At 35.5% G+C, this 17,932-nt stretch overlaps 3 protein-coding genes across 4 annotated transcripts; 2 read left to right on the top strand and 1 right to left on the bottom strand.

The window, feature by feature from the left end:
* The first annotated feature begins 47 nt into the window (after positions 1-47).
* Positions 48-6,407, top strand: LOC106154239 (protein FAM98A). 2 transcript variants are annotated; one of them, XM_013528532.2, is made up of 11 exons: positions 48-158; positions 1,093-1,241; positions 1,691-1,747; positions 1,990-2,067; positions 2,392-2,495; positions 2,881-2,991; positions 3,177-3,374; positions 3,976-4,075; positions 4,315-4,391; positions 5,515-5,617; positions 5,806-6,407. In XM_013528532.2, exons 1-11 carry the CDS (start codon positions 121-123, stop codon positions 5,943-5,945), a joined length of 1,155 nt encoding a protein of 384 aa, XP_013383986.2. In that variant the 5' UTR covers positions 48-120; the 3' UTR covers positions 5,946-6,407. The 2 variants fall into 2 exon arrangements, with proteins under 2 accessions (XP_013383986.2, XP_086862231.1); XM_087006105.1 differs by lacking the exons at positions 5,515-5,617; positions 5,806-6,407 and adding an exon at positions 4,669-5,493.
* A 1,102-nt stretch (positions 6,408-7,509) lies between these two features.
* Positions 7,510-9,036, bottom strand: LOC106156559 (tubulin-specific chaperone C-like). Its single transcript, XM_013531851.2, has one exon. The coding sequence runs from the start codon at positions 9,002-9,004 to the stop codon at positions 7,973-7,975; it is 1,032 nt and encodes a 343-aa protein (XP_013387305.2). The 5' UTR covers positions 9,005-9,036; the 3' UTR covers positions 7,510-7,972.
* A 65-nt stretch (positions 9,037-9,101) lies between these two features.
* Positions 9,102-15,128, top strand: LOC106156516 (arylsulfatase-like). The gene is made up of 6 exons (XM_024077387.2): positions 9,102-9,632; positions 10,093-10,242; positions 11,479-11,591; positions 12,176-12,398; positions 12,828-12,992; positions 13,403-15,128. Exons 1-6 carry the CDS (start codon positions 9,362-9,364, stop codon positions 14,098-14,100), a joined length of 1,620 nt encoding a protein of 539 aa, XP_023933155.2. The 5' UTR covers positions 9,102-9,361; the 3' UTR covers positions 14,101-15,128.
* The last annotated feature ends 2,804 nt before the right edge of the window (positions 15,129-17,932 follow it).

Raw genomic sequence — 17,932 nt, 5'->3', positions numbered from 1 at the left:
TTCCAAAAATAAATCCATAGAGAACTTACATCACCCATTCTCTGTTTTAGAAGAAAATATTGTAGAACTTCCGGTGGACCGGCACGTTTGACGTTGCCTGAGTTGTTCCACACATCTGAAATGGAAAACGACGTGTTGGACTCTTTGGATGACTTGGGGTAAGCATATATATATATATAATGCACATTTCATGACTCTTTACAACATACGATTTCTTTTATACAGCTGTTGTTGTCATTGCAGAAAATAGCTATATCGTACACAGACAGTGATTTTGACTTTCATGATTCACTAGTAGTAGTATTGTTCACACGTTTTTTTATTCTGATAAGACTGAAATTTAACACACAGATATCAGCAATATTAGAAAAACAAAATGATACAATGTATCTTGAAAAGCGTATGCAGTAGACCCTGACCTCCTAAATTTTGAGGCGGGCGGGAGGGGGGGGGGGGGGGCAAAAAACCATTTCCCCAACAAACATTTGCCTTAGTTTTCGTGCTACACGAGCAAGGCCTCATGATATTGGCTTAATGGGCAACACCCTGTGTTAGAAACTCCCGTAACTATATGGAGTGGCTTGCGTGAGTGCTAACACTACTGCATAACTGGAATAAAAATAAGTAAAACATTATGAAACTGGTTCGTGAACTTTGTTGACTTTATTTGTGAATGATATGCCTCAAAATAGTAGGACACACAGTTACACTGTACACTGAAACAGTCGAGAAATATAAGTACTTTTTTTTGGGAAACAAACAAATACTAAATGAGGAGTTCATCTCAAACATATTGGTAAAATTTCCCCATATTTTTTTTAAGTTTGTGAAATTTTCATTTTTTTAGTACAATAAATCTTTCTAATACTAAATGGTTCTTTAGAATGTTTACCAGGAATAGAAACCACATATTTTCTTCTTAAACTTATGGAATGTAGAACAACTTACATAGTTGGACTGGATGAGCTTGTATCGCTGAAAAGGATACTTTTCTTATTAAAAGATCATATTATTATACTCATTATGATGAAAATATAAGATTTTGATAACATTTTCATGTTTTAATTTAATCAATTTCACACATTATTTTAGTTACGAGGGCTCTCTATTAGATGAAGATGGCTTTAGACAGGCTATAGAGGGTGGCCCACAGTCGGCAGAATACACCCAACTTGTAGAATGGCTGACCAAGGAAATTGGTGGATTTTGCAAACTTGATGAAGTGGTTAATGCTATCAAAGGTACAGCTTGTGTAATAGAAATTAAAGTAGTAATGTAACCAATATCCAGTGTAAATATGATATGCTCATAGGAAACAAAAAAAGCCTCGTCAGATGGAGGGAAGTGTTAGACGAGTACTTAAAAAAAAAATGGAAGCCCTAAGCCCAAGACAAAATATACTGGATGAAGTATGCTGAGGCCTTTGTCCACCAGTGGAACACGTTAGGCTTTGAATGATGATGATGTTGATGATTATGATAACTAACATCATGTTCTCAAGACTGATTTTTTGTTATTTATGTAAGTGTCGGTTTGTTGACATTGCATGCACTATTATAATTATACTAATGCTAACAATAGATTTGAATCTGGTAGGTGTAATGTACAATTTTTGGAAAATATTTAAAAACCTTTCTTTATTCTTCATGAATATGCATACTGTAACTAATTGGCAATGTTTCATCTGAAGGTCAGGACGATGTTGAACACTTTATGCTGGAGCTCAGTGGGTTTTTAAGGGAGTATGGTGGGTATACTTCCGCTTTACAAACAAAAAACAGTATTCTAGCTAAATGTTAAAAATTAGTGACATTTTGACGAAATATTCTCATAGTTTGAGAACATATTTGAATAAAGGAGGTAAGAAAAAAGATGTCATTCTTTTTATTTAAAAGTGAAAATTCTTTATATTTGATAGGTATTTTTAAAATGAGAGTAAGAATTACTGCATGTATTCATGTAGCTGATTCCTTTTTATTTCGTTTTCAGGTTGTCCACACAAGGGATTATCAGAAGGGCCTTTAAGTCAAAGGCTTGCAACTAAAGAAAACCGGCTATTATTGCTAGGTAAAATGAGAACCATTTTTGAGTTGAAAGACAATACTGCCCAGCAAATTTAATAGAGGCATTTCATGGTATCTGTGTCCTGGACATATAACCTTCAAAAGTATAAAAACCAACTAAAAGTTCTATCTCAAAAAAAAAAAAAAAAAAGGGTTAAGGGGTTAGTGATTTTCACAATTTGATCATATTTTAAAAAAATTCTCAATTGAGCATTTTCTCAATTAAGACATGAAGTACTATTTAGGTTTTTTTGCTTTGCTTATTGTGTCACTTTGCTTAAATGCAAATACAATAAATAGATAACAGTTCATTATACCTTTTTCTCAGATTTTCTCTGCACAGAACTCCAAGCAGTCAGGATGATTGCAGTAAACAAGCCTAGCTTGCTGTCTTCCTCTAATTCCACCTCTCCAATGGAAGTTGAAAATGAGGTACATGTATTGGCACCATTTGCATTCAATTTCTAAATTGCATTTTCTTTGTGACAGCTCCCAGTAGTAATTTTGAAGGGGTATTGTCTTTCCCTATACCCAAATCCAATCTTTTTGTGATCAAATGTCTCTTATGTCATCACCACTTTAGTGGGTATAGGCTTACAGGGTTCTCCACCAGTCAAAATTAAGCCTTACATTTGGAGACAAACTTACGTTATTTATGAGGTCAGTGCACATTCACAGATGTTTGTAACTATAGAATAACTTCAGTTATTACCTTTGTTAAATGACCACATATTTGCCAGTGTTACTGTCTAGTCCATTTGCACGATCAATATCTTCAAATGAATAAGTGTTTCTATATATTCTATGTTATATCAAGGCTGAAAGTGACAGTGCCCGCCATCTGAAGAGTATGTTAATTGCCCTAGGATTTCCAAAGCCACCTCCTAATATAACACCATTCCAGCTTTTCAGCAAAGTGGAACAGAAGGTATGAAAACTGCGTAACAAAGTCCATCCTAAATATTGGAAAAAACTAAAATATCAATTTTAACTGTACTTTCTGTGCAATTTTGGAATATTGAAGGTTTACTGCAGTAATTGCTAACAGCTACAGTTGAATATAATAAGATATTTGTACCGGGTATGTAATCAGTGCTTATGTTTGCTTGTCAGGTTAGGGAATTAATAGGCAAAGTTTCTCCTAGTCACATGGGTAAACCTCTTCTGAAAGCTAAACTGACTGAGAAACAATGGCAGTCCATTCAGTCAATTTCTGAAGCTCTGCAGCAAGAATATGGACTGAGGAGAGAGATGCTTCTCACTCGATTGGATGTAACCATTCAGTCTTTTAAATGGTCAGACCGGGCCAAGGTAAGGTTGAGAAGATGTATCATGAAAATTTAGCAATCATAAATGAGCAAAAATGTTCATTAGCTTAGTAATTGGATCATAAATGAGAATTATCAAACACAAGCCAAAATACTTTAATACCATTAACTTACGGCAGAAAATCAGTGACTGCAGGCAATACCAGCTCTGCCATTTCTGAACTTGTAATAGACACCTGCCACAGTATTGACTGGAATTCAACTAAGATCCTTGAATCTGAGTCATATCTGACATCCCGTATAAGATACGAGAGGCTATCAACATCAGCCGTCACTGGCCACCCATGAATGGGGGAGGGGGGGGGGGGGGGGGGTCGACGTACCTGACATTTATAAGAGGGTCCTGGCTGAAAGTACGAAAGTATTTCAGCTTGTGTTTGATAATTTTCATTTATAAAGCAATCATAGTTTTAATGTGAAGTCAAAGGCATAGGACTTTTGCATCGATGTTTTATTTGAAAAAGTGCAAATGTTCTACGATTTTGATTTTATTCAACAAAAGAGTATTTCTTAAACAGTAGTTTATAAATGTGAAATTCAGATTCTTACAATTATGTTATCATTGACTTAAACATTAATTTCAGTCAAAAGAAAATGAGGTGGCTGCTGCATATCAACCTCTTAGAAGGCATTTGTCAGCTAGAAAGGAACTTGGAATAGCAGAAATATTGGCTGCAAGAGATGGTATTCACATTTTGTTCATTGATTTAAATTATGATAACTTTTATTATGTATTTTTATCAAATGCTGAAGTATATATCATGAAACATCAAGCTAGGCTAAAGAAAATTCCGGTTTCAGTAGTTTAACACATTTCTTTTTCTTTCATTATGGAAGGTTATTCCTTTTACAACCCATTTTTACAACCCATTATTTAAAAATGGAAGAAACTGCCATTTCACATTGGTATATGTGCTTTTCAGATTTGATATCAATCCAGAAGACGAGCAGTGGTGATGCCAGGATGAAGTGTGCAATCAACAAAATCATGATGGGTTCCGTAAGTGTTCTTTTTCCAACTAGTTACTGTGTAGTTGCTGTATGTTTATCTTTATGATGTATCATTTCCTCAGTTGTGATAATCGACTGTCATAGATTTCAAATATCTCTAAAGGCATGCTCTCATATTATAAACATGTATGTTTAAAAACACTCTAATATGTCTGAATATGTTTTATTCTACCGCCATAAAGTCTCTTCAAACGAGCCTCCTTTTACCGGAGAGCATTTTCTAACTATGGTTTGACACTAACTATAATTTCTTTTTTTTTTTTTAGGTAGTAATTAAGAAATAAACTAATGAAAACAATAATGAGCCTGTTGTCCTTGATATTTGACTGATAAAGCATGAACGGCTGTAAAGTTAATTATTTTTACAAGTTAACTAAAGTTTCTCCTACTGCTTGTAGAATGTATCTCTTTTCAATTTTCTTGAATTTACTGTCAAATATGATGATATACTCGCTCACTGTCTGTCCCTCCTGTCTCTCATAGTCTTCAAATGTTTCAAACTTTTATAATGAATCAGCGAGGTCATCTTCCACTAAGTGAGTGTCAAGAAATGTCAGCAACATTTGAAACACAGTGTCCTGCTTTAGGTCATCAAGTGTCAACTGATCAAATACCTTTTCTCAGATGTTTTTGTGCTTCTCTGGCAAGCTCAGGGCTACTGCTACACCTCTTTTTGCTTTAGCCAACTCTGTAATGCTGTCCCACACTTCTAATTCCTGCTTGTATAAGTCATATGTTTTCTCCTTGGAGACAATGGGAATATTAACTCTTGTCGCCATGCTTGTAGTCACAATTGTTTTTAATCTAGCTCTGCTACCACTTGTTAAACACTCTAATATGTCTGAACACGCTTTATTCTACCGCCATAAAGACTCTCTACAAACAAGCCTCCTTTTACCACAGAGCATTTTCTTACTATAGTTTAACATTTATCTTGAACCTAAATATTGAGGTCACTGACTCATAGGTTAAAATGGGATTTGAATTGCAAGAAAAAAAGTCCATGTGGAGTCAGTTTGGGATCAGTTTTAAACTCCAGTTTTTGTTTCTATGATTATTGGGATTCCTTGGAAAATGATTGACTTAAGTTTTTCTGTTATTTTCTCTGGCAGGTGCCAGACAGAGGTGGTCGTGCTTGGGAGCTGCAGCCCCCACCACCAGACATGCCATTTTTTCAAAAGAGACAAGAAGCTCCCAGAGGACAAAGACCACAAAGTAAGCACATACTTGAGATGAAAATTACAAAGTGAAAATTCCCATTACTGTTTGCTTCTGATAAAAAGCACTGGACATAATTGTCTGGACTGAATTTTAATCTTTTCCTCTGTAAAATAGGATATTATAATTCTGAACCAAATAAACATGTTTCATTGCAATTTTCCTGTGTTTTCTTTGCATTTTAGCTGCAGGTGGGCGTGGTGGCCGAGGTGGGCGTGTCCAAGGAGGATGGTCAGGTGATCGGCCTCAAAGTGGTGGTAACTGGGGCAGAGGTGGAGGCGGATATCGAGGAGGGCGTGGTGGCAGGGGAAGAGGAGGATACTGACTGTTTAACTGTCAAAATACTGTGATTGTAAACAGCCTTTAGCCCAATTTATACTGTTATGTTTTGGAAGACATAAGCTGTACGTTTCATGCCATACCTCTACAGCAGGGTAAACATTTGTTGATTAAGTGAAAATTTTAAGTTTTTACTTTGTTTAGAAGACAAATGAATTGTGTAGCTTTGTGCTGCAACCTGTCTTTACAACAGTGTTAAACAACAGTTTAACAGCTTCAAGTTATTTCTTTGTTTTATTTTCATGCATTTCATGTCTACTTTCAAAATGATATACAGATTTGTATACCTCTTATGCATTTCATATTATGAGCCAGTCAGCTTTGTATGTGTCAAGCATACTTTTTGCAACTACTTCATTGCCTCAGGAAGTGTTTTTAAGTGAAACACTCGTTTTCAAAGCAGTTTGGGAATATGAGAATGAAATAAAAATGCCTAAGCTTGAAACTGCATATCTCTTAATGTTTTATAATACAAAACCCCCTTAATTTGTGGCAAAAACTCATTTCACCTTTATTTAGGCAACAGAACTTTTTTTTAGAAATATAAAATGATTGAGGTTCTATGGAACCATTTGTGGAATTTGGAGAGAATTTTTAGAAGACTTGTGAACCATAAGATAAAATTTTTAGAAGACTTATGAACCTTAACTTAGTTCAGTGTTTTGTAACAGTATTAAAACAATTGTAATTGCATTGCCAAATTTTAGAAGGAAATCTCAATACCAAGTACTTCTATTGTAGGGTTTTATTGTTAATGAGATCTTGGTGGCAATATTGTTTAACCTTGAAGTCCTGTGTTTCCTCCAGGAAACTATGCCATGTAATTCCATTTCACTTTCCACCATTTAACTAGCACAAATCATGCATTAGCATACTTATTTTGTATTTCCTGGTATGTACTCTGTCTATTCACTCCTTCCACACCCATGTAATCTATATCCATTCATTATGAAGTCTTATCAGATCTACGTTATAAATTTAGTGACAGGCTGACAGCTGTAGACTCACTCAGTGACAACGGCATAGTGACCGAAGGGAGATATTTCAATATTTTATCAATATGAGGACTCGCGACTCGGAATGACTATCAACACACTCGTGAAAAAATTCCGACTGGTTTCTGGAAGTCGGTCGAAGATCTGTGTCTGCTGACACTGAGAAGAGGCAATGGACTTTTCTAGCTGTGACACTGAATGATATGATCAATCCATCCAGGTCATTACCTATAGCTTGTGAAGGGTCTCAGGTCGAGACCACAACATTGGTTCTTGATTCTATTCTGCTGGATGATTAAAAACTCAGCTTTTAACTTTTTGTACCTTGTACCACAAGGGTTGTAACACTAAGACGGACTATTCCCAGAGGATTTGCATTACAAATCTACAGTAACCATGAAGTTTCACCTGAAGCCTTCTTTAAAAGCAACATTTTAAAACTAATAATTTAAAGATTTTATGTATGCAGCAGGGGAGGGGTATTCTGACACTTTGCTTAATTTTTTCTATATTGAAACAATGTACATAACAGTGGAAAAAAATCAAGAAAAAATGTATCACAGATTTGAATTTCATTATAAATGAATTCTTTGCTTGATCATACATTGTTATGATTTTGCAAGATTAAGAACAATAAATTAAGTCCTGGTCCTGTGGGACATCAGGGTCTAGACATCAATGACTAGTAGAAACTTATCAGAATTTTACTGTCACAGTTTGTTTTTTTTTTTCTGGCATCTGGTTTGGGTCCAGTGGTTAACACTGCTAACTGTCACTGTTTTCCTGATCCACTGAGAGTCACTGTTTACAGTTTTAGAAAAATCAAATTGAATTGTCATCATTATACTCCCACTAAGTCACCAGGGATATATGCAGTCAAATTATATGCAGTATGACACCCAAAAGCTGGTAGTGACATATTCCATACTCTAAAACACTTACTAGTAAAAATAATTTTATTGGCAACTCAATAACAGGAATTTAACTCATCTGCACTAAAATGACAGTTAAAAGTCATTCAGGTCTCCCAATTTTCTACTCTCTCCTCTACTGGAATAACAGCCCAGTTTGGTGACTGCTGATCTGTGACTAGCCAATTAAAATCATCAACATCATCCCAATTATTGATGCTCTTATCTAAACCAGACATTCTGTAATGCTCGTCAATGCCATTATAGTTCCAATTATAAGGAGCAAATCCGACCCTGGAACAATCTTCAATGATGGCTTTGCTGGTAACATGTATGTAGAAGCTGGTATCAGTGGTGGAGTGGATACGGAGCTGTTGACATGGCAACACAAATGTGCAGTTGGTGCAATTATCAATGAAGATGGATGCCGATACAGGGCCACTGAAAACCTTACAGTTAGTAAGTTTATCAATGTGGATAGCACTTGGTGAGCCATGTAGTTTGACGACACAATTTGTCAGTCTCATGATGGCAACATCCTTCTGGTTTATTGAATTTTCTCCAAGAGACAACGATTGATCACTAAGGTCCATAAACCCACAGTCATTTGCCTGTACACTAACTTTACTTGTGATGGCGGAATCGACAGCATCGCCATTCTGGGTGCCCTTCTTCTCAATTTTCTCTGATTTTTTCTTGGATTTGAAAGCGAATTTTTTCTTTGGGATTTTTTCGTCACGTTTCTCGTTGATCGCGTCTGTCAGCCGGTTGACAACATCTTGCGATGATCTGATTTCATACTTTGGTAAAAATAATGTGGAGTCAGACACAAACTTCTGCAAGGATTGAACTGCAACCACTAGGGCATCAAAGTGATCAGTTAATTCTGATTTACCGGTGATATCATCACTTCTCATTAGATCAGCTTCTATTTTGGCTTTCGCGGCGTTGAAATTTTCGTTGAAAAACACAGTGTTTTCCGTGTCAGACGTTATCTTTTCCTTGTCTTCCTTCTTTTTTTGGAGATCCTGAAGACGTTCTTCATCTCTGCGTTGCAGTCTGTCTGTAACCAAATTTCTTTTCTCGTTTAGATCGGCGAAATTTTGTCCCACGTCTTCAACGGCTATTTCGCAAGCCATGTTTGACTTGACAACAGGAAGTTACTGATGCACATGCTCTGAACAGGAATAGTTAGCAAATCTGAACATAGGCGGCGGGATTATCCAATAGGTGACACTAAGGTACTCCGTTTTACCCGAACATTTGATGATATTTGGTTTTTTTCTCCAAAATAGCTAATGCTGGACGTTGTTGTCAACTAAACAAAATATTTCTTTAAATAGTGGAATGGATAAGAAAGCAGTACTAGTGTCCTGACCAGATCTTAAATCATAAAATCGTACAATCCAATCGTGCTAGCAGGTACCTGCATTGGAGTTTATTTAGGATAACCTGCCTTTGGAAAACCCTGAAAAGCTTATGAAGAGGTTAATTCAATGTCATATTCCAAAGAGCTACAGCAAAGCAACATCATGACTTGTTGCCACGTGGTCGTCATATTTTTTCTGATGATATCCAGAAGTTTGGCTTCTCCCAATATTTTACTTTTCGTAGCAGACGACATGGGTTATGGCGATCTGTCTATTTATGGACACCCTACACAAGAAATGGGCCCCATTGATCAACTCGCCTTGCAAGGATTAAAGTTTACCAGTTGGTATGCAGCGCACACATTCTGCTCTCCGAGTAGAGCCGCTATGCTCACTGGTGAGGGTGTTACTGTCACTGGAAAATTTGTTGAATTAATTAAATTAATTAACTTGAAATTTGTGTAAAAAGTTGCCTGAATCTGTAATTCCAAAATATAAGTTGAATTTTAAAACAAAAGGGGTAAAGCATTTTATCGATATTCAATTTAACCAATTAATGTCGAATTACAGGTATGATTGTGGCTTAGGATGAGATAATGAGTCGGAGTCGGGGTGTGTGAACTCGGCTGCCAGCCATCTTTCATGATATTTTTTTACTCATAATAACTCTTGACTGAAACAGTGGCACAGTGATTTACTAGTACATTGAAGGTAATTGCAAAGTAACCACTACATGTACATTGTATAACTGACCACTCAGTACATTGTACTGTTATAAGGGCTCACTCTCAAAACTTGCATGTATTATCACACATTTATAGAATTTTGTAAGGGCTTTATTATTTTATTTTGTACAGGCCGTCTTCCAGTGAGGTACAATTTTGTTGGTGGCTACACTGTCCTGATACATAAACATTATCTTGGTTTGCCCCTTGAAGAGTACACTATTGCTGAAGCCTTGAGAGACCAAGGTTATGCTACTGGTATTGTGGGGAAATGGCACCTAGGTGAGATATATTCAAATATACTGTACATTGTTACATATTAGAAGAGAGAAACTGCTGGTAACATGAGTAATGTATGTATTTTAATTTATATTTAAATTTTTATGTGGGCTTCTGATTCTTGAATAGTTTGCTGCTGGTACATCTTGATTACATCACATTACATCTGAGTCTGAAAAGTATGTTATATTTGACAGTGCAACCACAACTTCCATTTTGTAGTTTTATATTTAAGCCAGGTAGAATTGATCAAGTAGTAAATGAGAGTGACTGGCCTTAATTTTGAGGAAATCAGAACTTAATCCACATGTACATATTTTTTTCTTTTCAAATGGAAAAATATGCTTTGGGTATTGGTTTTGTAAATAGGAAAAGATTACACTTGAATCCTGAAAAAAACTGAAATTTGTTGCTTTTATGTGTTCAAATCACTCACACTGTGGATTTTGACATTTTCACCCTCTAAATTAAAACTGGAAAAAAGCTGCTATGCTCATTAAACATCCTATGTTTAAAAACAAAAACAATTTTTTTCAGCAACCCTAGGCCTGTTTACTGACTGCAGTATATCACTGCTCCTTATTCAACTTATCAATGTTTTCTGGCCTTAAGGGACTATATGCAGGATTTTGGGACAAAGGATTTACACAAAATGAAGAAAAAAAACTTCATGAAAAATTAGTGATATTTTCTTTAAAGTGCGTAGTTGCTACATGTTGTACTTGCCTAGCATGAGTTCAGTTACAGACTTAAAAATATGTATTAGAGCTCTCCACTTCCCTTATCATATCTCACCTTAAAGCAAACAAAAATCCCACCGTCCAAATTAATATTAATCAGATAACTTCCAATCAGTGTTAGCTATGCATTTAATATTTATATGGAATTTTTTTTTCAGATATATGCTACTTATTATTTGTATTGATTGCCAGGCCCATAGCCAGTGGGGGTTCGAGGGGCTTGAAAGAACAATCCTTTTTGTCAGGAAAAGGTCCATTCTGGTTAAAATTTTATCTAGGTACACAAAGGTTCCATTGTAAAAGGTACACTTTTACAGAAAAAGAACTCCCCTTTCGAAATTGCTGGCTACAGGCCTGATTGCGTTATCTATTTTTGGAGTGTCTGTTTATTTTTCCATTTTATGTGTCAAAGATTAAAAATTATATACAGTACTGCATGTACAGTATTATAAGTGTTCTTTATTATATTTGGTTTACTTAAATGGCACTGTGCTGATAGGTGTGAATGCGCACACAGATACAGATGGAAGTTTCTTGCCTCATAATCAAGGGTTTTCCCATCCTGCCACCATACTGCCATATACACTGTTTTATGACTGTGACACAACTGGGGTGAGTTTATTTGAAAGCAGAAAGATGTTTCAAGTTTAAGATGGAATTTTATTTCAAGATTAAATGAGAGTAAACAGTGTATTTTAATAAAACTTTAAAAAGTGAAAGAGCCCTTATTTAATGGAATGCTCAAGATAATGTTTTTGTTATGCTATATTCAAAATCACTGATCACTTTCAGCAAATCCCTCAATAGTTTGATGAAAAAATATTTAATAAATGATGAGATGCTCAAGCAGTATGATGTGCTGTTGCTTGTAGAGTTTTTTTCTGTTTTCTACTATTACTACTACTGTGTACAATAGTTTAAGTCAAATGAAAAGAAAACTATCATTCATTTACACCTACTAAATGTTACACTGTGTGATGTGTTAGATGTAACATCAGAGAATATAGAATCCTTGCATGTATATATAATACTTTCATTTTTCTGTTTTCATTATGCTTGATTTCACATTGTATTTTAATGCAACATTAAAAATGATAATTTTTGCCATTTTGGCATGGGCAGGCGCATGATACGTTGGCATACATGTACAGCTAATGTAAAGGTTAACATTTGTTATAGTGAACTTTCACTTTCAGGTTCACCGTCACCAACAGAACCGAAACCGCTGCATGATCTACAGGAATAGCACTATTGTCCAGCAACCAATTAAGCAGGGGAAGTTGACTGCAACTCTTGTGGAAGATGCCAAAGCCTTCTTGTATGATCATAAAGACGAGCCATTTTTCTTCCTTTTCTCCTTCCCCCAGGTCCATACCCCTATGTTTAATGATGTGAGGTTTAATAAATCATCAAAAAGAGGTAATTCTTACCTACACTTTGTGTTTCTCATTTTCCTACAACAGCAAACTGTGTTAAAGATAAATATTGTTGGATATATTGTCAGATTAAACATTCATGATTTCATTTAAAAGCAATCTTTTGGATTTTTTTTTTCATTTTTGTTTTTTGTTCTCAAATTTCCTGCCATATGCTACTGTTTCATTACCTGTTCTCAGTACCTACTTGTTATGAGCTTTTGAAGTTTCTCGTGTGAGGAGCCGACACAGTATTTGAGTTGCATTGGACCACAATGGGATTTCAGATTTTGATTATGTGATAGCATGGCTTATAGTTACTTGGGCTATTAAAAAGGAAATGACACTTGTTTTTGCAAAGAACCATTTTATTTATGTTTAACCAGTATGCCAAAATGATACGAGTGAAATAAGCCAGTATATATTTTTTCAGGTGAATATGGTGACCAAATCAACGAGATGAGCTGGGCAGTTGGAGAAGTTATGGCAACTTTGTCCACCCTGGCACTGGATGAGAAGACTTTGGTCATATTTTTGTCTGACCATGGCCCTCATCGGGAAATTTGCAAGGAAGGAGGCAGCTCTGGCATTTTTAAAGGTAAAGTGCTCACGTTGTTATTTTTCTTTAAAAAGTGGCACTTCTAAGTGGTGGGGAAGGTGATGATTGCTATAGCTGTTAATGTTTATTTAAAATTATTTAAGAATGTTTATTTATTTTATTAGTTCTTTACTTAACAAATCAGTATTGGTTCTTTACGTAACAAATCAGTTGAAGTTTTTTTATCACATAGTTAAGTAACTATCCTATTCCACAATTCTTCTTGAGATTTATGCAGCAAGACTTGGTTAAAGTTAACATCCTTGGTTTTCAAAACTTACAGATTTTAAAAGAAGTGAAATCATGATATGATATACATTGTAGAACAGCTGTTGTGAATATATTTACGGAAGTAGTTTGGAATTGGTTTTCATTTTTATTATAAATTCTATTATTTTCTTTATTTGTAGGTGGGAAAGGCAACTTCTATGAGGGTGGTGTCCGTGTTCCAGCCATAATGAGATGGACAGGGGTCATCCCTCCAGGCCGCGTGTCCAGTCAAGTGGTCAGCAGCATGGACCTGTTACCATCTCTGGTCAGCCTTGTGGGAGGACAGCTGCCAAATGTACACCTAGATGGAGAAAATATGTTGGATGAGATATTTGGAAAATTGGAATTAACAGACATTAATTCTGGACATTTTCATAAAAAAGACCATGATGCATTGAAAAGAGACAGGGCACTGTTTTTCTACTGTGATAACCACCTGATGGCAATACGCTACAAGTCATTTAAGGTGCACTTCAGGACCCACCCCCTTGCTTCAGAAGAGTTCATTCTGAAAAACTGCCCCGTAGCTGGGGTACCTATAGATACAGAGCTTCACGTGGAGCACTATTGCAACAAGACAATACTGCAGGAGGTGCCACTGTTATACAATGTGGAGGAAGACCCAGGGGAAATGTTTGCTCTTGACTGGGAGGATTATCAGGATATTTCAAATGAAATTCAAGATATACTCAGGAAGCATCAAGAGACATTGCCTGAAGATTTAGATGGCCATGGTATAACATCCTTTGACAACACAGATATGTTTGTTCTTCCCTGTTGCAATAAGCCATACTGTATTTGTGACTTCACTAGTGAACCTCCATGTCCGGCTTCATGATGATTTGTTTACAGTGTGTTCATAAACATCCTTTCAGATAACATCATGTTAAAATTTTCTGTGATGTAATTTGTTTCTTTTGTCTTTTTACCTCTGTATTTTGTTAATCCCGGGTCTAATTCAAAATGTTATTTTTAGGATAGGCCAGAAATGGACTAACTTAAAAGTGTTTAGATTTTGGTGGTGACCCAGATTATCGGGATCTAAGAATTTAAAAAAGATATCTCCTCATTGTGACAAAGCACCAATAGCCTTGTCTTTATGCAATGGATATGCTAGCAACTACAATACATGTGCCATAATTTATCAGTACAAGTTTCTTGGTGGAGGTCTGGGCTCTCTGAGTGCTTTTTCTAGTCTTGGTTAAATGTTGGAACACACAAATATAAACACAAACACACACATACACATACACACACACACATTGGAATAACACTGAAAGCATATAAAAATTTATATTTAGAGATATATTACATTTCTATACAGAACATTTGTATACAGAATTTGATTTTTACTTTTTGCTTGTAGGTTTCTCATTTTTAAATTAATATCTATGAATATCAGAAGTTCTATATTTAATACAAAATATTGCTGGTTAAGTGATTTATTTTCTTATATCAGATTGAAGTCTCTTCCTTTGTGTGATCGCTGTTATTTTTCTTAAATTATTTTTCTGTGAAGTAAACTGGTGGCACAGATATTCTGTCAGAATAAACTTTTAAAAAGTTAATGATATGAAATAAAAAGGAATTTTTTAATATTTGTAGTGTAATTTTATTATATATTGAAGTTTGTGTTACAGGGGCATGTTTGAAGTATTGCTGATTATATCTGCTATTATTGCTAGTCAATACCAACAGTAATGATTAGATTGCTTAATATATTTTTACATAAACAATCTCTTATAACTTCAATAAATTCAGGTCATGACATGATGACAAACGGGTGATATTCAACTCAAACTATATTTTCAACAATAAAAAAGTTTTACAAAAAATTTAAATTGGTAATAAATATATGACTGACTACTTATTTGCTTTATATTTACTGTTTTTAAAAAAATAAAAGAAGTGCCTTCAAATAAATACTATTTCAGAGTTCCTGAAAATATTCCTTCCAACCCTCTCCCCACTTCCCCAAAGAGTTTATGCCCAACTCTAACACTGTCCGTGTACTTAAAAAGCAGGAAAATATATTATAGTAAGAATAATGATATTAAAAAAATAAAATGAAACAAATTGGCAACGAAAATGTTACTTCTAAGCAAGTACATGATACAGCTGTTGTCAGTTTCACATTATTTCTGAGTAGTAAAAGTGGATCACAGAAAAATAATGTAAAGGGTATTGCTAAATCTTAAAGATACGTATTTGTCGAAAACACAAAAAAGATTTGTGATGGAATTTTGAATACACCATCTGTTTTTTTCTTATTCAATTTTATTACATTTTCAGGTCCGTAGCAAAGGGAACTTTTTTTCTTTTTCTAAAAAGGCAAAGTTTTATACCTCCCTAGTGGACCCAACTTATGGAATGAAGAATAAGTTAGATCAAATTCGGATTACGAACCGAACTTATCCTGCAAGAAGACGGTTCTTTAGACACACACGAACCCACCCCCCTCCTACGGTCTAATTTTTTGGGAAATTGCGACTTGTCCGATATTGCTCCCACATGTGCAAAATTCAAAAGTTTGAAAGCCCCGCGTAATATCGTATCGGTGAGTTTAAATGACAGTGACATTGTAAACTGAATAAATCCACCAGGGATCAAAGAGGCATGTAACGCTTCCATACATGATCTCACGTGTTAATTAATTTTTTATTCCATTTTACCAAAAATACGCGTTAACGCTTGCCTCAAACTTTCTATACTCTTAAGAAAAACAAATCGATAAATAAAGTAATGAAGACGAATATTTAAAAAATAAGCCTGTAAATGAATAGGGATAAAATATAAAATCGTTGTGAGCGAGGTGATGCAGTAAAAAGTTTTCCAGCCAAAGTGAATTATGAATTGCAATGGATCGGCTAGCCTCAAGGCAATTTACCTGAAAACCGACAACTGATTACGGTGACTACTGATCGCTACTTAGACTAATTGACAATATTCAAGGACATAGCGCCAAACGTTATATAGGGAGAGGGGTTGCTAAACGATGTATATTGCTCTTGAACACAAATGGCAAAATAAATGTAGAAAGAGATTATTGAATCGTCAAAATTTTCCAAATTAAAATTAAACGCGATGTTCATTTCTTGTTTAAAAATATTACGCGTCGGACCAGAAGATTTCTCGCCCGATTATCTCGATAGTTTCGACGACAGTTCAACCCCAAGAAAATGGAACCTCTTATTTTTCATTCACAGTTTGTCTCGACACATACAATCAGTACGTACCGTGCGTTGGAGTGATAAGTGATTTTCGGGGGGAGGGGGGGGTTGTGTAATGAATTTATTCTTCCTATTACAAGGACCAGAAACGGGACGATTCTCCATTGCGCCAAAGAGACTGAGCTTTTTAGTTGGAAATCTTTCTAGACCGAAAAGATGCCTGTACGTGAGTATCTCTCTCTCTCTCTCTGGTTGTATGTGTGTGTGTGTGTGTGTGTGTGTGTGTGTGTGGGGGGGGGGGGGGGGGGTAATAGAATTATTTTTCTATTTCTAGCTACATGATGCAGATGCAGCCTCATTCTCCTATGCTGAAGTGACAGCGCTTTGTGGCAGAAAAGTTAACGTGACAAGAAAGGTTTGGGTCTTTGGTGTTTTATTAATATTACATGCATTTATTCTTTCTCCAAACACGAGAAGCTGAAACATCATCATTTCATTATACCAAAAGAGAATAAGTTCTGCGTGCCTGATCACCCTTGCATGTGATGTTAGATTTTGTTTCCCCAAAGAAAAGTAGGTGCAGTGTGTAAAGTATGCAATCGAAAGTGAAAGCAAAAAGTTTTAGTTTTTGAAGTTTCCAGAAGGTAGCAGCACGAGACGGTACAAAATCTTGGTAATCTAAGAAAAGCCACTTTCTTTTAATTTATGAACAATCATTTCAAAAAGAAGATCACATACATTCAATTAATTGTTGTTTTGACATATATTTTCGTTTCAATATACACAATATCATATAATTAGCATGCAGTTTCGTAGCTCGTGTTGATTGTTTCACTATCACGTTGTAGGTCACAAAAAAGGAGGCAGATCGAAAATACCATGCCGCACATTGTAAGCTACAATTACACCAAGAAGGCGACCATGATGTACAGTAAGTGACTGTCTATTGAATATTTCTGCTTTGCTCATCAATGCTCAACACTCTTGTGGTCTATCCATTGCAGCTGTTTCTCTTGTCCGCAACTTGCGCAGCCAAATGGCAGTGGCACGGTGTTTCAATTCGGCGTAACCTGAAAAAGACTGAAGGCTTCAAAAGATGTTCGTCCTTTTTATTGATTATAACGAATATTTATTATATCAAACAAAATTTTGGTAAATACCTTTACCGAGCACCTCGATCTCAACTACCAAATCAAAACGCGATATTTATCATATTTCCATGATTTTGCGAAAAAAGGTACAAAAATCGGAATTAGAATATAATTTGTGTCCTCCTCTCTCCTTAAAGTTAAAACTACACCTGCAATACTAGGGGAATGTTTATATAAATGCATGAACAAGTTAAGTCATTATGCTGTCAGTTTTTTTTCTGTTTAGATAAAGTTTTAGCAATGGTGTAGGATGTTTGCTTTTCTGTTTGTACTTTCAGCGGCCCAGAAATAAATCTGATATCAGTTTCATGCAGTTTTAGTTACAGTGTACACAACTTACCAGTACATG

The sequence above is a fragment of the Lingula anatina genome, chromosome 2 (genome assembly GCF_051362555.1).
Source record: "Lingula anatina isolate TDL-2025a chromosome 2, LinAna3.0, whole genome shotgun sequence".
In the NCBI taxonomy this organism is placed as follows: Eukaryota; Metazoa; Brachiopoda; class Lingulata; order Lingulida; family Lingulidae; genus Lingula; species Lingula anatina.
The sequence above is the reverse complement of the archived record's forward strand: the minus strand, read 5'-3'. Positions and strand labels throughout refer to the sequence as shown.

Bases quoted from the DNA above. Each gene is read 5' to 3' on its own strand.
- LOC106154239 (XM_013528532.2), top strand. From the start codon at position 121: ATGGAAAACGACGTGTTGGACTCTTTGGATGACTTGGG. The intron at 2,496-2,880 runs GTACATGTATTG...TGTTATATCAAG, and splicing joins CAATGGAAGTTGAAAATGAG to GCTGAAAGTGACAGTGCCCG. The intron at 5,618-5,805 runs GTAAGCACATAC...TTTGCATTTTAG, and splicing joins CAGAGGACAAAGACCACAAA to CTGCAGGTGGGCGTGGTGGC.
- LOC106156559 (XM_013531851.2), bottom strand. From the start codon at position 9,004: ATGGCTTGCGAAATAGCCGTTGAAGACGTGGGACAAAATTTCGCCGAT.
- LOC106156516 (XM_024077387.2), top strand. From the start codon at position 9,362: ATGTCATATTCCAAAGAGCTACAGCAAAGCAACATCATGACTTGTTGC. The intron at 10,243-11,478 runs GTGAGATATATT...CTGTGCTGATAG, and splicing joins TGTGGGGAAATGGCACCTAG to GTGTGAATGCGCACACAGAT. The intron at 11,592-12,175 runs GTGAGTTTATTT...TTTCACTTTCAG, and splicing joins ATGACTGTGACACAACTGGG to GTTCACCGTCACCAACAGAA.